Source organism: Fukomys damarensis, unplaced genomic scaffold, assembly GCF_012274545.1.
Source record: "Fukomys damarensis isolate Sample0158 unplaced genomic scaffold, DMR_v1.0_HiC HiC_scaffold_28, whole genome shotgun sequence".
NCBI lineage: Eukaryota > Metazoa > Chordata > Mammalia > Rodentia > Bathyergidae > Fukomys > Fukomys damarensis.
This window is the reverse complement of record NW_022900940.1, coordinates 4,038,273-4,061,850: the sequence shown is the minus strand read 5'-3', so window position 1 is coordinate 4,061,850 and position 23,578 is coordinate 4,038,273. Positions and strand designations below refer to the sequence as shown.

The window sequence follows — 23,578 nt, the reverse complement described above, 5'->3', positions numbered from 1 at the left end:
TTTTTTTTTTTTTTTTTTTTTTGGTGTGTGTGTGGGGTGGTACTGGGGAACAAACTCAGGACCTTGCACTTGCAAGGCAGGCATGGTGCCACTGAGCTAAAGCCCCAGCCCTCTTCTACCGGTTTTTGAATGGTTTGTGAGCTACCAGTGACCTTGCATGTGTGTGCACATGTTTTTAACATTTATCAGCACACATTAGTTATACAGAACAATGGGTTTCCCTGTGGCATATTCATCTATGCGTAGAACATATTCTGATCGTTTCCTTCCCACCCGCCACTGTCTCTTTGCCCTTCCACTCCTTTCCACCAGATTCCCTTCCTGTTCTTTAGTATTCTCCCTTCTACTTTCATGTCACCCGGACCCCAGATTACACATAGGACAGAAAACATGTGATATTTGTCTTTCTGGATGGTTTATTTCAATTAACACAAAGATCTCAAGTTCCGTTCATTTTCCAGCAAATGACATGATTTCATTCTTTTTGGCTGAAATTTCTTTATCCATTCATCATGGAGATGCACTTAGGCTATTTCCATAGCTTATCTACTCCCCATTTTTCAACACCTTGAGAGATAACAGTGGATTTGTGTGTGTGCCTGTGTTTTGAACTCCGTATACTGACAGTAAATAAATTCAGCTACATTACTCCTTACATTTACAATACAGTGAATATGGGTGGGCAGGAACCTTTACAGTATGCTGACTTCAATTCTTTCAGGAAGATACTGAGTGCCAAAGCTAGGTCAAATGGCGGCTCTGTTTTTAGTCTTTTGAAAAACTTTCATACTGATTTCTACTGTGGCTGCCCTCATTTACATTCCCACCAGCAGTTTTAGCAGGGTTCCTTTTTCCCTGTATCCTCACTAGCATTTTTTTTTTTATTCTTGACGATAGCCTTTCTGATTGGAGATGAAATCTCAGTGCAGTTTGGATTTGCATTTCCCTGATGGTGAAAGATGTTGCACATTTTTCATATAATTATTGCTCATTTGTAATTCTTCTCTTGAAAATTATCTATTCAGTTCATTCACTCATTTATTGACTGGGTTATTCTTAACAATAGCTTTTACAGGTAAATATCTATAATCAACTTGAGGCTATACAAGTCCAATTATACAAAATGTTATTTTTTCCCCAAAAGAACTCCATTCCTATCATTAGATTTGTGTTCCCAAAATTGTACTTAATTATACTTAAATACAATTTTATTTTCCCAAGAACTCATAGAAATAGAATGTGATGATATGCTACTTGTAAACAACCACTTCCATGGTCCTAGCAAACAGATTCTCTTAGCCTAGTACTTTTACTTATTTTAAAAAATAATACTATATTCTCATTGAAAATATTGTAGGGAAACTTACCAGCCTTTGTCCTCTGATTATGAACATGAATATTTTATACACAAAGGACAGGAAGCCAGTTCAACTTAAGGAAAGAAGAATAAGAAGAAAAAAGGTTATGAGGGAAACCCTCCCTTCCACAAGGAGGTCAGGGCCGTCTTCCCTAAGGTAAAATCTTATCTGAAATCTAAAAGGAGTTGGCTGCTGGAACCAGGGAGACACAGACAGGAAGGCTCCTTTCTTCTCTAGAGAGCTGAGTCCATCCTTGTTTAATGGGTACAGATGTGATTAGGCATAGCCTATCCTAGCAACTGAGCAGTGATGACTGCGTCAGAATGATGTATACCTGCCAATTTGTGCCCATAAGACTGGGGGGAAGGAAAGACTCCAGGCTGGCCAACAAACCGAGAAGGTATGTTTGTGGCCATCAGCTATGTTGCCACCTCACAGGGAGTCTGTCTGCCTAAGAATGAAGCCACAGTGGAGAGCATAACTAAAGAGAGAGAAGGAAGTTGAACCTGTTTCAGTCATGAAGTTGTCATTATCTGCCACCGTTCTGAGTTTCACTCCTAGAGTTTCTTGTTCTGTAAGTCAAGAAATCACATTTTGGTGTAAGTCAAATGAAGTTGGGTTTCTGCCTTTTGCAACTGAAACCATTGGGAGAACTCAAGGGGCTTTGGAAATTACAGAAGAATGTCTGCATATTTAGAGGAATGTGTGCTGAGTGAGCCTTCAGAATTTTTCACTGCAAAACTTGGGTCTTTGAGTCTCCACTGGGTAGAGAATTGAGTGCAAAAGAATGAGCTGCAGAACTCTTCACACAAATCTAGAGGGATATGATGCCTTAGAGATTTGATACTTTCCTCCTCTCCATTTCTATCATCTTGTGCTTAAGTGTAGAAGAAGAGGAAAAAAATCCCAAACTGATGCATCTGGGAGGTGCTAGACACTGGCAACAAAAGAATTTATGCAATCCTCCTGAAATTAACAGCAATGTGTATCTTGTCTTGCCTACCCAGAATCCTCTACTCCTAAGCACATCACTGCTTGCTGAGTTTGGGTGGATCATATCTCCTTTCCTTATGCTCTGTGGTATAGGTTCTGCAGAGTAAATCTAGTGAAGCGGGAATGTGACTCAGAACTAACTGACCAGTCGTTGTGGTCATCTTTGGGACATACTAATTATAACGAGTAGACATGATCAGAACCAATCTGGGGACTTTGCCGTAGCAAGTGGGAAAGAGATTGTGCCTTTCCATTGGACCTTGGAACTGCCAGAGGTGATTTCCTGGTGAAGACCCACCTGCAAAGAGGATAAAGTCAAGACAATTAAAAATACGCAGATCAGTCAAACACTCTTTTGAACCCAGGCATACATGAAGTTACAGTGGATTTCATGGTATCATGAGCCAATACATCCCTCCCTTCTGTTCCATGGCAGTGGAATTCCTACTCAACTTGATTCCCAGGCAGTCAGAGCTCAGAAAATAGATTTTTAAAAAGACATTGAATGAAAGAAAACTCTAATCTCATCTGTAAAGAATGGAAAAGATGAGCTAATATGTCTTTCCTTGGGGTATTTGAACTTTTAGAACAATCTTAGTAAGTACTATAATTTACTGAAGCTCTATGATGGCTAATGTAGCTTTTCTGGGTTGGCCTACAAACACTTAACAGCTAAACTTTTGAGATATAACCTGGTTCATTTGTTAGGCTACATTGGTATTAATAAAGCATATGATTAATAAAATTATGTCAGTTCTGAATACCATGAAATTCCTTCTAGTATCCTTCTGCCAAAATGAAATCAGGAAACCTATAGTAATAACCTAGCTACCCTGAATCCAAGATTGCTACCCTATTTCCCAATTATTGTTCATTTTTAAAGGGATAGGAGACACGATGTAAAGGATTTTTAAAAAGCTTTTCATAGAAAAGGTACATTAAACACGTGTGTAACCTGAATTGAAGGGTTTAAATAAAAACATCTTATTTTTAAAATTCAGAACAATTATTAATGGCAATGGTTTCCCTAACCAGAATTTTATCATTTCACTGGGGATGAAAAACTACTTGTAGAATCATGAACAAATATAAACTTACATACCTTAAGAAAACAGAAGAAATGCTCTTTATCAACTCTACAATTTTTGTAAAATTTCCAGAATTTCCCCAGATATGTATTTTGGAACCATTAACAGGTGTCTGTCAGTCTGCCCCCTTCCCACACATAAGATTGGAAACTTTGCTTACTATTCCCAGGCCCAAAGAAAACTCTCAAGGCACATTAGCATATTTTAGAATGTGAGAAGTCTTGCAGTTTGAGATAGCTGTTCAGATTTGCTTAGCCCAGCATTTCCCGAAGTTAACTTTCTCAAGATTAACTATAGCGTTTCACACCCCCCACCAACCCCACCTCCAAACTTCCATTCCTCAAAGCAACTTTTGGAACAGCTTGTGGAATTAGTTCCATAAAGCAAAGTTTGGGAAACTCTAGTTTAGTGGTTTCTATCTCCACAGATTTTGCTGTCTGAATAATATATAAGGGATTTTGAGTGACAATTGCACCCATTTGAATATATCTTCAACTGACTCCATAATTAGAAATTTAAAATGCAAATTTTTCAAAAGCAAACTGTCTTTACCATTTAGACATGTTGCTGAAATTTATTTGATTTTGTGTATACTCATATTACTTTCCAGTATATTTGGTATAGGTTAATAGGATCAAAAGACTGATAAATATTGAACACAGATATGATTAAGCATAGCTAAATTCTATATATAGGGGACTCGACAATTTAATGTGACAAATATATTCTCTAACATTTTTGAGGGGGCACATGCCTCTTGGGACAATTGGGATTATAGAAGCTTCTTCATTTATACTTTTTACATGTGTATTATGGATTCCTAAGATGTGGCAGCAAAGACTTGAAGGATCATCACCACTTATCTCCACATATAATGAGAGTCTAACTTTGTATCACTCCTTTTAAACAAGCTTTCTTCATGCTACTTGCTATGCATTAAATGTTGGCATAACCAAAACAGTAAAGGCTGGGTGATTTTATTTATTTGGGGGTGGGTACCAGGGATTGAACTCCGGACCTTGCATCTGCGAGGCAGGTGGGGGAACCACTGAGCTAAATCCCCAGCCCTCTATGCAGGGTAATTTTAAAGGTGTGGTACTATTGGTTGGATTAGGAAGATTAGTTTCTCAGATGGTGTTCCAAAGAAGTCATCAAATACAAGTAAAATTGAAAATAAAATCCTGAAAAACATTTCAATATTGATAGGAGCGTGAACAGACAGGATGCAGTTGAGCACCACTTTTAAGTGTATAATATACACATCACAAAGGACTGCAAAGTTTAATTCTGTGAGGAATAGAAATTTCAGGTTAAGCAAGGCATACTTTCTGAAAATAATATAATTATTCTTATGCAAAAGCACATGTGCAAAATACAAAGGTTTGATAAAGTTTAAATTTGTGCTAAATGTATCCCCTTTTTTTGCAGTACTGGGGATTGAACCCAAGGCCTTGCACACATTAGATAAGTCTACTATTGAGCTGTATCCCCAGACTAAGATGTTTTTAAAATGTGATAAATTTGATTTATTTTCTGAACTGTCCTAAGTCAGATACTCAAGAGAAAAAGATCCTTTTCTCTAAAGTAGATTTTTTGCCTTACCAATTCACACAGATATTATTATTATTTTTTGTGGTGCTGGGACTTGAACTCAGAGCTTCATGCGTGCTAGGTGTAGCCACACCCCAACCTATATATAAATCTCAGACCTATGTTACATTTCAAGTGTGTTCGTGCCCCTGTGGGAATATAGGATGATTTCATACAATCCAAAGAATATTTTCTAGTTTAATAATCAATGATTTTGATAGCAATATAAAAATAGCTGCCAATTACGTACTGAGATTTCCTATATGCGGCCAAGCAAAAATTCTAGTTATTAAATGAACGGCCTTTGTAAGAACACTATTTGGTAACTACTATTATCATTTCCAATGTGCAGAAATGAGATTGAGGTACAGGGAGGGTAAGTACTTAGGTTAGGGTGTAGCTGTAGACCCCTCCTGAGATGCAAAGCCCCAACTTTCAACTTACCTGCTTTTGATGTCACCTAGAAAGTTCTCTTGTTCAGAAAGGAAATCTTCCTATTTTTACACGTTTTTAAGACATCACACAGTCATATTTCTATAGGAAATATAAATAATTCAAATAACTTTGAAAAAGAAAGGCCTCAATTATTGTATATTACAATTTGAGAGAAAAATTGAAACTGAGAAAAGCTGACAGATTAGAAGCATTACAGAAGTTTCTTGCTCATTTTCTCCAGAGGTTAAATCAGAATATTTTTTTTAAAAGGGCAGAAGTTTAAGGTCTAGCTGGGGAATAAAGACATGTTTTGTCTGACACTTTCTAATTCACATCCAACATTTATCAAATGATTCTTAAGTACTGTATTAAAAAAAAACACAGCCAGGATCTGGCAGGCTGGGTACATTAAAGCTTTCATTACTGTAAATTTGTATTTTTTAAAACCCAGTATTTTTTCTGTAAATATGCAAGTATTTCTCTGGCAATTTTTCTTTCTTTTAAACCACCCCTCAATGAAACATTTCAAATAAAATTCATCTAAAATGGGCTGCTGGCATTTATGAGTTTAAAGTCTCCCCAAAATCAGAGGGAGGGGCTACATAATTATACTTCATTTAAGTACAAGTCATGAAGTAATAAAAATGTTTCTAACCAAAAAGTATCATCTTAGAGTGGCATTTCAAACAAAATAAAGTACTACTGACATTTTAAAATTGTTCTCCCAATTTGTAATTCATCAGATGAGAAGAACATTGTGCACTACCATTTTTCTTTAAGGAAAACAACATTCAGAACTGGCATTAACTAAACACAACTGGCCATCACTATGTGAAAAACCAAATGCTTTAATGAAGCTACCAAGAACAACACTTCAATTGTTTCATTGGATACATTAATATCAATCCATAATATACATTGCTATGGACCATACAGAAATTATTGCTGTATCCAACAGCAGGTGACTATTATTAACATTACAGTACCAAGCGTCCGCAAGAGACAGTCATTTGTCATTTGATCAAGAAATAGGGTTTTTATACTGCTGTCAACATCAACTTTCCCCCAGTGCATTTTTCAAAAATATTACTAAGTGCATTCTTTTGTGCTTTGTATCTTTTAATGTCCTATGTATTTTATTTGTTCTTATTGCTTTATTGTTTAAAAACAACCAGAGAGAACTTTGTCATCCTTGATGTATGACCAGGTAGGTTGTACAGTTTTGGCAAAGTCAGAAGGTTTGGTGTGTCCACTGTCTTACCCAGAGGCAGGTGGACAATTACGGTATTCTGGTTACTCCAAGTGGAGGCCCAACCCTGAGTCACAATTCTGCACCCGGGGATGGGGGGAGTGGTGTGGATCATTCTCTTGTCATAAACAGCAAGCCCCAAACACTGCCTCTTGGCTTCCATAGTCCCTAAGACAAATCCACATACTGTTTGGCAAAAAAGAAAGAAAGAAAACCACCCCCCAAGGTTGCAGCATCCTTCTGAGCTTGCTCACCTGCTGCTCCCAGAAAGTGTATCCTAAGGAGGACACAGGGAAGTAGGTGATGGCAGCTCAGGAAATGCAGGAGTTGGGCAGTGGTATGAGATGCCGTGCACTCTTCTCGACCAAGTTTCCAGAGGGCTGCTTCACCGTGACTGTACACCTCCGGCCACAGTCAGTTCCTGTGGGTCTACTGTTAAAACCTCTCAAAATCAGCTAGGAGAAACTGGCACCACAGCACTGTGACCTCCCACTTCCACACCCGGTCCCCTCCCCCCACGCACATATGAAGAGAAAAGTAGACTACACTATGATTGTATCATGAACACTACGGTACGATTTGCTGCTCATGCAGATCTGCATCACTATTCTAGGAAAAGAGCTGTACAATTAAGAGGGCTGAAAGAATGGGAACTAACCTTCCCTTCCCCCTTAAGTAATAAAGCTATAAAAGTGATAGCATCATCCGTGTTTCCAAGGAGTCTCCTTGCCCAACGTGCCTGGGGATGATGCAGTTGATTATTTCCACTGGATCCATCCATCCACACAGCTGACAGTCACTCCCCTCTGATCCCTCCATCGCCTGCCACTGATTCACATTTGACATTTAAACACTTTTTTTAAAAAAAACCCTTTGAATAAGGTTTCTTGATGAAAGAAGTTGGCACTCTGTCACTAAAATATATTTCATATTAAAAATATGTAAAGGACAATTGGAAGCTCTTCTATGGTCTACATAGGCACCATGCTACATGTTCCTGTCGACTAGAGATACCATCTTGAAACTTTCTCCTACATTACAGTTCAGTCAGTGCTAGTCCAAAGAAGACTACTGTTATATTTAAGGCACTTCATTCTGAATGGATATGCTTTATACCACTCGCTATTCAATTGTAGGCTGCTAACTGAGAAATTCCATTCCCCAGCCTGGCTTGTAACACGATATGTCATCTGTATAAAACACCTAGGCTTGGTACGTATAATACTACTGTTATTGCATAGGGCTACACAAAGAGATAATGCACCAAAACTGACTTTACAACATTGCTGCTTATTAAAACGTTGTTATCAAGTAACAGTAATTTGCCAATCCAGTATTTTGCTCTTTAAAAAAAATCCAGTGAGTTTGCTGAAATAAACCCCAATTTTAATGACCATAATGGGCATAGTAATACTATGGTTATCAGTCTCCAAGAATATTGCTATTTTTTATATCCTAAAAATAAATACATAAGTTTATCCTTTCTAGAAAGCCAGGATTTAACCTATTAATACTACACCTTAAATGTGCTGAAAAACAGTTCTGAGTGAGACTGTAATATATAAAATATTTTGAAAGCTCTCTTTAAACACAAGACCTTGCAAAAAAGTTTTCTTTCATGGGTGTACAAAGGATGCAGAAAACTACCAGTGAGTTGTAAAAATATTGAAAACTTGCAATTTTAAGATGCATATTCTTAGAAATTAATACAAACACTGAAAAGAACAATGATAATAAAAGTCTGTACAAATCAAAGACTCAAACATAATTAAAAAATGAAAATAGTAAAACCAATTAGAAATGTGCCCAGTTTGGTTATCTTATCAAGAGCAAAAATGAGGGGGAAAAAAAAGTAAAACTTTCAGTGCTCCTCAGTATTTAACTGTGAGAGGACATTCATTTCCATTTCAAATGAAAATATATCTTATGAAAAATTGAATCACACTCATTAATTCATTAATGAAGAAAACTCACTGCAGAGAGTAAAAGAGACCAAGACTAGCTCTGCTGGGCTCCTTTCTATTTTGTCTGTTATCAATTATATGTTTCAACCAGATAACTGTTATTAAAATGACGGCTTGTTTTGCCTTTTACAGAATATACCAGTTCTTTCAACAGTTTGCCGTGTAAAGACTAACGATGCTAGAAAGGTACTGTATATTAAGGCAGTACCAAGGAATCAATACATTTATAAAATGGAAAAGGGTTAGTGTGAAGGTTACTTTCTTCCTGTTTTTGGTTGCTTTACATTCTTTTACTTGAACTTTACATTTCATTTCCAAGGAAGTCACAGGCATAAAAATCTCAAATCAAGTCTTCCCCTGAATAAAAATGGACAGACACTTCTCTGATGCAAAATCCTCTTCCTCAGACAGCTTGCGCCGGAGGTGAACTCAGTTCACAGATACTGAACACTTATACAATACTTTGGAGGCATTTGTAGTTTTAAAATAGAATATACAAGTCTGTTTCACAAAATTCTAAAAATAAAATATATCCTGGGTGATTGATAAAGCATGAAAACAAATTCATATTGAGGAAGGAACATGAGATATCAAGAGAACCCCTTCAGGTGAACCGTGAAGTCTATGAAGCAAGACGGGAGGCAGTCTGCGCGGTGGAGTGCCCAGACCTTGCTAACACGTGTGCTCCGTCTCCTCCATGCTCATGCTGCTCCTCCGGCTGCTCGTTTTGGAGGCTCCTGGGGATACCGACGACAGGAGCGGGTCAGTCACACCAACAGGAGAGAGAGTGTCATCCATGAGGATGTCTTCCAGTTTCGATGCCATTTTCATCGGGACGCCGTAGGCAGGGTTGCTCTCAGGCCCCGTCCCCAGGCCGCTGTTGAAGCTGATAGTACCATCAGTGAGATCCAGGGTGGTCGCGCAGCTCAGGTCTGGGTGGTGCTGCAGAATGTCTTGACTGCAGTTCTCAAGAACTGGTTCTTGCTTGATGATCCGATTGACCAAATCTGGAGAGCAGAGGCCCGTGGATGGAATAAGGGAAAGTCCGTGAGCTCGAGCCTGCATTTCAAGCTCCTGCAACAGAAGTGAAAATCAGGCTCTGAATCGGGTGAAACACTGAGGATTTCTAAAGGGGTAGTGAGACTACTCCATATGATACGGTAACCGTGGCCTATGTCCGTGTACACTTGTCCGAATCCCCAGGATGTACACTCCCAGAGGAAATCGAAGGTAAGGACTTTTATCCAGGGATGGGGGCGCTGTAATCCCAGCACTCCAGGAGGCTGGGTAGGAGCACTGCAAATTGAAGCCCAGCTTGGAAAACTTAGTGAGCCTTGTCTCAAAATAAAAACTAAAGAGAGCTAAGGAGAAATCTCAGGGCTGAGGCCAAGTTCAATCCCGAGGGCTGCAGATAAGGAGAGAGAGGGTGGGGGAGAGGGGGTGCCGAGGTGGGGTCACCAAGCTGAGTAAGGCACCACTTGGTGGGGTCTGTATGCATGGGTGCTTTCTGCAGCATTCACTCGGAATCTTACACCCAACTCTCCCTCCAAGTGCCTTCAATCAGATGCTTGGAAGGAAAACAATAAATTCTCTAAGTTAACATTACTCTTTAAAATTTATAAACTCCCTATTTCCTAAACCACAGGTACTGCTGGTAGAACATGAAACGATTTTGTGTGGTATGTGGATTTTATTATATATGAAATGTCAAAAGAGATTGATTTTTCATGGATATTAATATTCCAAACAAGGATACTTTGAAAAATATATTTTAAAAAGTAAAATGAGAGCTGATAAAGGCAAACTATTAGGTAAGTAGTAACATAGTTTCATGGTCCCGAAACTGTGCACTGAGTACCTCAGGGTGCTGTAGGGAACTCAGGGGTCCTGCAGATGTTTTAGGATTCAAGAGAAATGGTGATACCGCCTCAAAAACTACCAAAGTGCAGACCATTCCTGGTTTGAGTGTTAAGACTATGCCACATGCTCTTTGGTCACATCAAGCAAAGCTTTGGGGTCTTTCTAAGATAAGGATTGCACCAACGTGGAATAAAAGGCGGTTCTATCTGATCCAATCTGATCCCAAGGTTTCCAGAAGTTGTGCAGTACCCAGCGGGCACACACATCTCATTAGTAAGTCCTGTGGCTAGTTTCAAACCACATAAAAATGCTGTTTTTCTTTTTTTGTTTGCCTTTTCAAGTGGCAACTAAGCAGGGAAGACCTAAATACTCAGTAAGTTGTTGGGACCTAAAAGAAATAGTAGGCATTTCTTTTGGTTTAGGGCACAGTAAAAAGTTCCTAAGACACTAAGGGCACCCTGCAGTCAAAAAAGCATAGGAGGTCATGGCAAAAGGTGCGTAGGTTCTACACAAGTGTCAAAGTGTTAGAAGCATCGTTTAACCCTAGTGGGGCATAGGGAAAATATTTTTTAATTCAATGATTAAGTTCTCATCTATAAAATGACTGATTTCATTCTATACTTTTTTCGTATACCTTTTATTATGGTCTGTATCAGTCCCCGACGTGTATGTGTTGAATCCCAACTCCCAGTACCTTGAAATGTCACTGTACTGGCAGACAGTCTTTAAAGACCACCCTGAGAGGACTGGTATTCTTATCAGGAGAAGAGATCAGAACCCTGGCACAGAAGCAGACACCACGTGAGGAAACGGAGAAACAGCCGTCTGGAAGCCAAGGAGAGGCCTCCGAAGGAATCCACTCCGCTGATACCTGCATCTTGGACTTTTAGGCTCCAGAATTGTAATAAAAATAACGTTCTACCTTTTAAACTTTACTTCCTTGCTACAGCAACACTAGCTGACTAATAAACTTCCTAATTGTCAGCAACTTCCCCGGGACCTTGGTCACAGGTGTGGTACGCGCCTGTAATGCCAGCGCTCTGAAAGGGTGACACAGGAGGATCGAAAGTTGGAGCCTAGCTTGAGCAACTTAGTGACTCAGTGGGACCCTGTCTCAAAACAAGTCTGGGAATACAACTCAGCAGGAAGATCCTCGGTTCAGTCTCCATTACTAGAAAATAATGGCAAAACCCGAAGAGCTTTGCATCACTCTGCCTTTTCCCTTTCTGACTATGCCTGGAAACTCCTAAAATGAACCCAGATGATCCCAAAAGGCATTCTGCTTGCACATACCTATGGCATCCTATCTTTCTGGTACAATAATAAACAAACTTGAAGCCATCCATCTGGCCTCATCAGAGAGGGAGCGTACGCTCAACCTTTGCCCTCTATCCTGGACACACCGGTGCCAGACAAAGCTATGTTAGTCTATGTTCACATCGTTGGATCTGTAAGATTCTTTCCTGAAAGCAAGAAAAGTAAGAGATGGGAGCGCGAGATGTCACATGAATGTCTGCCTGTTCCTTTCCACAATCCCCAGAAACACAAGTCTCTCCAGGCAACATTTTAAAGCCCTGGGCTGTTTAATAAAACAGCAATTCCACTGATAATAAGGCTTCATGCTCTCCCTTCTATGAAAATTTCTGCATGCATCGCTTAGATTGAAAATGAAAGGGAAGGGTTGAGGATTTAGCTCAGTGGTTCGGTGGCCTGCCTTGCAAGCGCAAGGACCCAAGTTCAATCCCCAGTACCGAAAAAATAAAAAAGAAAATGAAAGGGAGCCCTTAGGCCTGAGCTACAAACATGGGCTCTTGTAAATCCTCGCCAACATGTGGATAAGAACAGCATCTCCACACATGCAGTTTGATTTTTTAAATAAATAAATAAACAAGTAAATAAAGTTCAGTTAAGAGAGGCAAACATCTCACTCTAACCCTCTGTTACTTAATTAAAAATGTTTCTCGACTGACTCAAGCGGCTCCTTAGATTTCCAAATAAGGTGGTAGATCTCATCCAGAGCACTCTGCTTTCATTACATCCTAGATCTTTTATAATTAATAATATTTTCTACAATATGTTAAAGTTCTAATGAGAGCCTCACAGTCACTGGAAGAAAACCAAGATATTGTCAATGGAATTTCCAATGCATATATTTCACAATATTCGTATTTCATGAATATACGTGTTCTTGGAACCTTGAAATAAAACAAAACCTAGCCTCTCTTTAAAAATAGTTACTACATTTTAATATTTTCATAAAGAAATAACATATACATTCTTAACACACATCCTGCTTTATCGATAGGTATTCTGCTGGCCGGGCTTGCTGGTACAGTCCTGTAGTCCCAGCCTGGGCTACAGGGAGTTCAAAGCCAGCATGAACTACATGGTGAGACTGTCTCGACCCCCTCCCCACAAAAAGAGACAGACGGGAGGGAGAGAGGGGGCAGGCAGGAAGGAAGAAGGGAGGGAAGGAGGGAGGGAAGAAAGAAAAGAGGAGGGAAGGGAGGGGAGGGGAAGGGAAGGGAAAGAAAGAGGGGAGGGAGAGGGATGGGAAAAAAAGGTACACTAAGTCCAATAGAGATTGAGTGCCTAAAGCTACTTACGAGAGAGATGACACAAAAACAAAATAAAACAACAGCAAAAGCCAAAGAAAATGGCAATGGGGAGGGAAGGGAAGATTTCCAAATTACACGTAGCTTCAACTTCATGACCCAGATTCTACAGTCCACCCTGGAGAAGAGCTGCCTTCGCGGCCTCCCCTCCGAGGCTGAGGCCGCTGGAGTGAGTGGGAGATGTGACATGCTGGGGAGCATTCAACAGGGGGAGGACTCGACTACAGACAAAGTTCTCTGTAAGTTCAGTGTCAGGAATGAGCGCCACCCGGTTAAACACGATGGACTCAGGTGCCAGATCTTGCATAGCTTCCAAAAAATAACTATAAATATCTGCCTCGGGAACCTGAAAAGTAAACCTTACTCTACATCAACGTCTAGCAAAGGCGGGTCCATCTACTCGTGCAGAAGAGCCAGTGGCGCTGACCTTTACAGGCAGCTGGAGTTCAAGGTTATCAAGTAAGTAAAAAGACCCTCCCAGCTGGGGAGTCTGAGGATGGAGGATCACAGGTTTGAGCCCAGCCTGGGCAACTCGGTGAGACCCTGCCTCTAAAGAAAAGGGCCGGGGATTTAGCTCAATGGTGCCGCTGCCTGCCTCACAAGAACAAGGTCCCGAGTTCAATTCCCAGCACACACACAAAAAATAAATAAATAAAATAAAGACTGGGGATATAGCTCAGTGCAAAGGCCCAGGATTCAGTCCCAAACACCACAAACACCACCAGCACTATCACTCCTCCCCCACGCCAGCCACTTTGATCGGTGACACAGGGTTGACTCTTGAGGACAGTTTCAGAACAGGTTTTGTTTTCACACGCAGCACAAAAAGCCAAGTGCCGGAAAGAACCCAGACTGTTTGACTTCCCCTGGGAGACAGCACCATGAGCACCTCAGATCCACCACTCTACACACATCCAAGAATGACTGGGGAAAGGGCTGTCGATACCAGCTCAGGGGCTACCCATAGATTTTCCTCAGTGGGCAAATCCACACCTCCGGAATCTATGGAGAGCATGGATGTCCTGTATTGGGGTCGTGTAAGTCAGCTCCCCGATGGCTCCTTATAGTGTTCCATGTTACACTGTGGCTACCTGTATTCTGAGCAGCAAGTGCCGGTTGGCATGCTCCAGTTTCTTCTGTCGGTTTTCAAGTTCTTTTGCACGTTGCTGCTCCCGCTGCAACTTTCGGATATAGTCCACGGATGCCTTTAAAATGGTTCCTTTATTCCAGCGCATGTCACTGTGATAAAAATGGAATAAAACAGACCTTTGTAAGATCTGAGGCTCAACGAACTTTCAGGATTCAAAGCTTTTGAATCTCATCAGATGGAAGTGTAACTGTGCAGCAATAACAGCTGCACACGATGTACTGTCTACCCACACTGTATGCACTGTCCCACTTAATCCACACAAGAACCTTGTTGAGGCAGGGGCATGGTGCGAATCTTCAAAGAGAGACAGTTCAACTTGTCCTGGGTTACAGCACTATGGTAAAGTGGAGTTAAGACTTCACAGTTTAGTCTTTTCCATTATAACATCAGTATTTTTTTTTTTGAGGCAGGGTCTCCCTTTGTAGTTCAGGCTTGCCCTGAACTCACTTTGTAGCCCAAGCTGGCCCTGAACTCGCAGCAATCCTCCCGCCTCAGCCTCCCAAGTGCTGGGATGACAGGGATGTACCACTGCACCCAGCTCAAGATCAATATTCTTAAATGCTATGGTAAGTAGTTACAGGCTTTTAGGACTACAAAAGTTTACTTGCTTGAGCAGAATAAGCAATGGTAAAAAGAAACTGTGAGATCCCACTGATTGTTTGTGGCATCTTTAAATTTTTATCACGAATCATCACGAACAGGTTCTCTAACCTCTCTGTATCTGTTGCCTCATCTACAAAATGATGCTACCCTCATGTAAGCAGCTACATATGTACGTAACTGGAACCAAAGGCAGTGCTTTATGTGAATACACTTTGCAAAGTCCAGAACACAGCACAAATAATAGAGCAGGTACTGTGTTAACTGCTCAACACAATATTTACAGCAGGGCTATTTGCATAGTACTTACTACGTGCCAGGTACTTTTTGAAGTGTGTTATAACTCATTCACTCTTGACCTTATTGGGTAGGTACTAATATGATCCTGTTTTACTGAATGGAAACCGACACACACAGAGATTAAGAGGTTTCCCCCAGGTTACAAAACTAGGAGGTGGCTGTAACAGGAGGCCCAGAGAACCTGATTTTCCTCCTCTAAGACCCTACACACCATTCTTCTTCTTATGTGAATCCTCAAAACAACTAGACCACCTGGGAATATTCTCATGTTCCCCTTTTCAACAGACGAGGAAAAGGAAAGCCAGGAACATAAGTAACTTCGCCATGGTCAAGCAAGATACTGTTTTGGAATTCCAGCCAAGGCAGCCGCAACTCGGTGCCTCCTGATTCTTAAGCAGTATGCCTCCAATATATTACATATAAGAAAATTAAAACCACCATTAACATGTAGGCAAAAGCACTTTAAAGAGTTCAGAGTACCTCAGAGAAAACAATAAAGGATAATCTACGTTTATGTAAAAATATTACTATATTGCTTGAAATTAATCAGAACTTTTATAATTTTCATTATAATGATGACAATAATGAAAGATGAAAACGAAAACAGAAACTATGATGCATGGAGAACCATCTACTTCATCATCTCGAACTGCTAAGAGCATATCAGAAATATCAGGTGACAAGTGTGAATGGGGAACCATTAAAACAAGCCAGAAGAACAAAACAGAAGTTCTCCCAGGAGAGGGACAGCTAAAGACCCCAGAGAATTCCCTGGGGCTGATCCCTGGGGTCTTAGCACCAAAGATGTCAACCCAGGGAAGTGTCCTGAGATACCCAGAGAGAGCACAGAGACCTCACGTTTGGGCTAAAACCAAAGTACTAGAAATTTTAGCAATTAGAGAAACAGTAATTATAATGATGGATACCTTACCTAGGCCAATAAGGTGAGAACCCAGAATTGAAACTTTCAAGCAAAGTAGCCACTTAGATTTTAGAAGTAATTCTTTCAACCAGTTATCTTGAGGTTCACCACCTTGTGAGACTCAATCAATTATGTTTCTGGGCTAAAGGGGAGCATTTTCAAACTTCTTTTTTAATAATGAGAGGAATCTTTTTTTTTTTTTCAGACAGAAGCATACACAGAACCACAGTATAAAAAGAAAACCAACAAAAGCAGGCTTTCTCTGATGGAAGAGAGGCTGTGAGGCCGAGACCCTGACAGCACATCCTGAAAACTTCATGAGGGAAAACCACCACATAGATTATAGTCTGTTTTATCTTAAAACATGCCTACAATGAAAGATCATTATCATTTCAGATTATAAACACCTAAGTATTCTAATATAATGGAGAAAGAAGATATGCAAATCCACCCTTTCACTGCAGCCCCACAGTTCCATAATATGTTACTAAAGAGACTCACATGCTACAGTTTAAAAGAATATGCTAAAATGTGAAAGCTGATAAAGAACAGGAAAATGGGAATTCAATTTCAACTATCATGCAAGATTGACTATAGGAAATGAAGGTCACAGCCCTTTCGTAGGATAAATTTGTGCTGCAGAACTGAGAATTTGAATGTTTCCAGCTTGCAAATGCCTTTCTTTGAAACCCAGGAAAGCCAAGTGTTGAAGAAGATGGAAATTGTGCTTGAACATTCATCAAAACCACCTCACAAGGGGTAATAGTTTATTTTGCTACAAATTCCCTGACAATAATGTGAATAGCAAATTTAATAAGCCTTGCATGAATAATGCTTGATTGCATCTTTACATTTTATTAGATAGCTAAAAGGTCATATTCAAAGGCTAATTTCATAGGATGCCTGTGGGGGCCATTAAAATGTATATATTCCCTCACCCTCACTTCAAATGGGCCAGTTTTTAACCGATAAAAATTGTGTATTTGTTGTCCTATTTCCTGTCATTGCAGGTAACTGTGAAGCAGTAGGAAAGACTTGAGAAAATTATCTTTATAGCAGTTATCTCTAAGAGGAGAGGTAGAGGGAAACCAAAGGCTGAAACCCAAATTACCTGACTTGTACTTAATGAGAGGATTAACAATTACCCTTATTTCCTAGATTGGGAAAACATACAAAGAATATGCAAGTTTTCAAAAACAAAACAAAACTGACCTTTTGTCTGTTGAATATCAATGAACTTGAAGTTTCCAATGGGTTTATCAGTGCCTATTTCGAGATATCGTTACAAAGAGAAGAACATGCACCCTACAAATCTAAATCTTGTACTGTGTGCATGCTAGAGAATTTTTCTTTAATAGCTTGGAATTTGTTTGCCAAGGAATCTCAGGTTTCAGAAAGCACACTTCCTCATACTCAAAGCTAACTCTTGAATGTCCACTAATCCTTTTGGACAATTCAGTGCATTTCTCTTGAAATTTTAGCTGGATGAAATTAACCAAAAGAAAGTTTTAAGAAATATTTAGAGAAAGAACCAAAGAGGGAGGAGGGACTTCTTCACTCGAGTTTTTATAACTCTATTTTTTGCAACATATGAGAAAACATGAAGGTGCAAAAAATATATGATGCAGACGAATATGTAATTGTACTCACGGATCATTTGACTTGGGAATCAAAGTACCTAGTTCTTTAATGCGGTCATTTATGTTAAATCTTCTTCTTCGTTCAACTTCAAGAAAAGAGCACAGGAAAGGGCTATTAGTAACAGCACCACATGTGCGTATAGCACATCTCATTAAAGCCGTGTGCACATGAATTTACCAGGTCAGTACAATGTAAATCTGAACTTATTTTTTTCCCCCAGTTCTTACTGTATATTTGGTATTGTGGTTAAAAGCACTTTTCAAAACGAGCTATTTCTGTAGAGATCTTTGCCATTTACAAAGCCTGGAGATACACATTTCTCATCTGATCTTGTAAGGACGCTGAAATCAGATTTCCGGTCCCCAGTTACAAATGACAAAATCGCCTTGGAGATATCAAGGACTTGCTGAGGACAGCCAGCGAAGTGGTGAACAGCTGGGACTCAAACCTAAAACTATGCAGAAGGGTTCAGCAAAGATTCTGCAGAGAGCAGGCAACGAACTCTTTTTGCTTTGTAAGCCAAGTGCCAACACAGAGGTTATTATTATGTAGGTACTTACATAATAAGATAGAAAACAAGCTTCCAGTGTATTTTCTTTTTACAGAATTCAAAATATATTATCAACTGAGTTTGTTTCACAATGCAAATAAAAATTAATGAAAAGTATCAGAGTGACAGGATACTGGAGTTTGAATTTTATATAACTTTCATGTCACAAATATTACTCTTATCTGGTTTCCTTTTAACCACTTAATATTAAAAAAAAATTCTTAGCTCACAGGCATACAAAAATCCCTGTTCTAGCCTAACACTGCCCAACAGAAATATAATACAAGTTATTGATGTGGTTTTAAATTCTCCTGTAGCTATATTAAAACAGTAAAGAGAAAGGTAAAATTAACTGTAATATTTTATTAAACCCATTGTATCTAAACTGTTATCATTTTAGCAGGGAATCAATATAAGAAAGTACAGACTAGATAGTTTAACGTTCTTTTCTTCACACTACATTTTTGAAAGGCAGGAGTGGGTCTCATAGCACGTCACAATCTGGACCGTATTTCAGGTGCTCAATAGGGACAAGTGCCAAGTGGCCACCAGAGTGGACAGCATGGCCCTAGAACTCAAATTCAGCCTGCTTGGTTATACCAGGCATCTTACCAGCACTTCTACCTCAAAAGTCTTATTGCACATTTGAGTGAATTATTGCTTTCTGAGAGGATGGCGTAGTGAGGCATATGAGGTAAATGTTTCTAATTTACCTAGGTGGGCAAATAAGTTCCAAATAAGTTAAGGTCTAATAAATTAGGTTTACTTTAAATAGTCTAAAATAAATACATAAATATTTATATTTATAATTGATCCACTAATATTTGGTATCTGTACATAAATAATATCATTCACTGTTTTCCCAAAATAAATTGCAGCTTATCTTGCTAAACAGTTATTCCGATGACTGTCATACTTATAATGAATGCTAAGTTGTATCATTAAATTTTTATAAAATAGAAAGATTAAGTGATAGTCCATAGTGTTAACGAAGGAAGTTTTAGATTCCTGATTCACTAGATAACCTCCTTCAAAACTCTGAATCTTAATCATTAAACATAAGACTGGGCTGGGGATTTAGCTCAGTGGCAATGTGCCTGCCTTGTAAGCCCAAGGTCCTGAGTTTGAGCCCCAGTATCAAAAGACAAACAAACAACATAAGACTCATAAAACTCAACTATTAAAATATACACGGTAAAATACAGCTTTCCTACGGCCCAGTGTGAAGCTTCTTATACAACCCTTTTACAGCCGTCACAGGTGCCCTTCTGAGATGCAGCCCTTGGAACGCTCCCTGATTGACATTCGCTTCCTAGTCATCTCATGGTTTGGACTGCTGTGCAGACAACGATGCCTCCCTTACATCTGTCTCCAGCCCAGATATCTCCCTGGAACTACAGACTCATACTGCTGACCGCTAGACTTCTCTATATGGATGGATGTCTACAGGGCAGGCTAAACACTCCTGATCTTTTCTGCTTCAATGAGTCTACTTGGTAACTCACCTCATTTAATGGTTCTACATCTTTCCAATTGCTGAGGCCAGAATCTTGGAATCAGTTAGGTACCTCCCTTCCTCTCACAGTACACACCGGACACATCATCAAATCTGTTGGCTCTACCTTCAAAATATTTCTAGAATCAGCTGACTTCCAGCCTCTGTTACTACCTAAGAAATGCTATCCTCATCCTTTGCCTGGATTACTGTAATCCTCTTTGGCTCATCTCTCCACTTCATCAATGCCTAGTGCTTCCTGTCTCTTTGGTCTATCAAGAATACAGCAGCTAGAGAGAACCTGTGAAAATGAAAGTCTGAGCCTGTCAATCTTTTACTCAAGACTCTCCAATCAGTTCTCATTTCATCTAGACAAAGCCAAGTCCTCAAGGACCTCATGGGCTCCCAGCCCTCTGATACCACTTTCTCTCTTCTCCCAGTGACTCTATTTCCTACTGTGACTCACTTTAGACTTCATTTGGCTGTTCTCTGCATGGAACACTGTTCCTTCAGATATCTAAATGGCTCTGCCCTCCCCTTTTTCAGGTAATGACTCAAATTTACCTACGAGTTCCCAGGCCATCCTATTTAAAAATGACTTTCCTGCTCCCAAGCCCATCCTGTTACTATGTCCTCTGGGCTGTGCTTTGTCTCCTCATAGAACTTTCAACAACTTACTATTCACATATTTCGTGTATTTTACTGATTGTGCTTATGTTCTGTTGCATTCTAGGCAACTGTATATGGCTGGCACCGATAAGTGTTAAAGAATGCTACATTTAAAGTGGAATTCTACCACAGATGATTGATTCTGCATCTCTGTTTTCTCAACAGGACATTACTGGCATCCTTCATCATTGATATTTGCTTGCATCACATTTTATTTTTACCGTGTGGACTTCCTTCTCCAATTATTATGAAAGTGGTATAAGCTTGTAAATCATTTTTTAAAAAATATTAACATGTATAAAAGAAAAGGTAAAAGCCAACTCTTCTATACTATCTAGCATCTATGTGCCTGGAAAAACTGTCACTAACAAAAGTGATTTCAACACCTTCACCTCTGTACCCACACGTCCACACGGACACAGGCACAAGCATGTGCCTCTACAGGGTGCCCCTTGTACACGACAGGATGCTGTATCTATTATTCTGCCCCTCACCCTGTAATGAACAGATGACTCCTGGCTCAAACACAAGCTCCAAAGAGTGGGAAACCTGCCTGTGTGATTCACTTCTGTAGAAAATTTCTTGTACAAGACAGGGAGTTCAATAAACAGTGATGGTAGGATACATGTCTTCTTTTGCACATTCATTATAAAACATTCCTGTTACAGGACAAATTCTTAGAGGAGGGAGGGAGAGCAAGGCCAAAGGGTAATCGTGCCCTGAATATTAATTTCCAATAGTCAGATGAGACTTAAATATTGCTTTATAATCCTCAGAGCTTGTGTTCGTCATTTTTGTCCTATACTGGCAACTCTGAACTTGAGAGCTTGGGTCGCTACAGTAAATTCTATTTTCCACAAGATCCAACTTTGTTTTTTCACTTCTCAGTTAAGGGAAGTTTTGGGTAATGCCTGATTTCTTCTTTCTGAGGTGTTTTAAAAGAGGAAGTAAGAATAAAATTATTGGGAAACTGGGGAGATTTTAAAAATTAGTCCATATATTTTGGTGAAAAGATGTGCAAAGGCTCTCCGACCAGAAATGGAAACAGGATTGTAATACTAGTAAGAGTAAAAACTAATGCCCTCTGTACTTTGCAAGTCTACTTCTCAAGAGTTAACCTAGAGAAACAACATTCCTGGCTCAAAATGGCAAGGATCAGATGTTTGCTGTGACAGTGTTCATAGCTGGAAAAAGTAGAAACAGCATAAACACACAGCAGTAGAGAAATTACTAAATACTAAAATAATGCCAAAATAGCATATTATGCAATACCTTTAAAAAAGTAGATCTAGGATTCTAACAGCAAGAGGTCTTTAAAACTAACTGTTCATTTAAAAGGAAAGCAACAACCGAATAGAAGCAATATGATATGTTTTGTGTTAACACACACGCACACACAAAAGTGTTATTTTTTTTTTTTAATTTTCACATGTGCACGGGTATGTGGGTCTATTCTTAAATACCCAGAAATGGTCAAGAAGAACATCGCATTGAAACAAATAGTGCATATTCCTTGGAATTAAAGAAGAACCCTGCCCTATTTTTTTTATTATTATTAAGGAGGAAGTGTTTATATAAGGCTCTCCTATATTCTCTATAATCAATTTAGGAGAAAGAGAACATGAGATTATGAGATGAGAAATTCACAAACTGTTTCCTTCCTCCAAGTTTCATCCTTATTTTTACTGTGCAGCCACACACACACACACACACACACACACACACACACACACACACAAATTTAAATTTTCACAGGAAACAGGATTAAAGAGTTAATTGTAAATTAAACATGTAAAGATGTTTAAAATGTTATGGAGCTTTCTGAATGACAGGCAATATCAGAAACTCGAGGGCTCCCTCACTCATTTCCTCCCCTTCAGAGTTGTTTCTCTCTTTTTTCTTTTCTTCCTTTCGGATCTCCCTGGAAAAGGTGATCCCACAATCCCTTTTGTTAATACGTTCCAGTGTGAGCCACACTCATAACTGGGTAGTTAGGGACCAAGTCTCCCTCTCAAAAAAAAAAAAAAAAAAAAAAAAAAATCTACTGTCATGAAACAAAAAAAAGGAGAAGAAAAAACTTTAGAGATTGCAAAGAACTTTATACACAAAATTCAGTTTAATCTGAACTAAAATATATATCTCAGTTTCTCTGAAATATGCTTTTCTTACACAAAATACATCTTTAACAACTACAGAAATCGATTTCTTCCAATATTTCTGGTATATGAAGGAACATTAACTTCAGTATTGCGTGACATGAACATAAATAAAACCAACTTACTCAAGTTGTGATTGTCCTTTTTTTGCCTCTCTTTAGCCAGTGCTCTTGCTTCTGATTCTGTGGGAAAAATACACGCTGGGCACGTGAATGAAGTAATTAGAAATTAGAACTGTTAAACTGATCACAGCAATGTAAAGTACAAAGTATCTCATTTTCTAAACATATGGAAGGTTATCCTATTGTATTCTAAGTGAAATTATCTTTTTAAAATTTATAGCATTTTAAAAACTTGCATTTTTTCAGAAGCAACACATATCAAGTAGACATAATAGCTCAGTCTCCACAAACTGGCAAAAGACCAGTGTAACAACAACCCGCTGTACATTGTAAACACATTCTGGTGCTAACAAGAATAAAATAAAGAACTAGAAAATTATGCAAATTTGTGGTTGATATTTCATTATCAAGAGTCAAATTTTCTTTTTCAGGCCAAATAATTTTTCAGGGTTTTTTTTTTTGTGTGTGTGTGTGTGACACCTTTGTAAAACACTGACATCAAAACTGAGTATAGGGCCAGGGATTTAGCATACTGGTTCTGCTGCCTGCCTCACAAGCACAAGGTCCTGAGTTCGATCCCCGGTACCAAAAACAAAAAAACAAAAAACAGTAGAAAAGCTCCTACACCAGTCTCTGACTGGTTCATGGAAATGAATTCATTTTTTTCAGAACTTGAAAGCAGAAATGATTTAATGACTCTTGGGAGAAACTATTTACTAGTTTGTTGAGTCTTTGAAAATATAAATAGGGATGGGGTACACAGGCATTTTGTGGGAACTCCACTTGAAAAGTTCTATTTTCATAGTGGCTCTGTGAAATCT

At 39.2% G+C, this 23,578-nt stretch overlaps 1 protein-coding gene across 5 annotated transcripts in view; it reads right to left on the bottom strand.

Annotated features, from left to right (window-relative positions):
• Nucleotides 1-6,311: 6,311 nt before the first annotated feature.
• Nucleotides 6,312-23,578, bottom strand: part of Mitf (melanocyte inducing transcription factor) — a 196,981-nt gene continuing 179,714 nt past the window's right edge. For 2 of the 5 annotated variants that reach the window (XM_010636067.3, XM_019209338.2), the window contains exons 7-10: nucleotides 22,761-22,835; nucleotides 17,775-17,850; nucleotides 14,244-14,391; nucleotides 6,313-9,751 (exon numbers count right to left, since the gene is read on the bottom strand). In XM_010636067.3, coding sequence (XP_010634369.1) covers nucleotides 9,350-9,751; nucleotides 14,244-14,391; nucleotides 17,775-17,850; nucleotides 22,761-22,835 — 701 coding nt within the window. In that variant the 3' untranslated portion in view covers nucleotides 6,313-9,349. Of the gene's footprint in view, nucleotides 9,752-14,243; nucleotides 14,392-17,774; nucleotides 17,851-22,760; nucleotides 22,836-23,578 lie in introns of all 5 variants that reach the window. The other 3 variants (XM_010636073.3, XM_010636079.3, XM_010636088.3) reach the window with 2 other exon arrangements.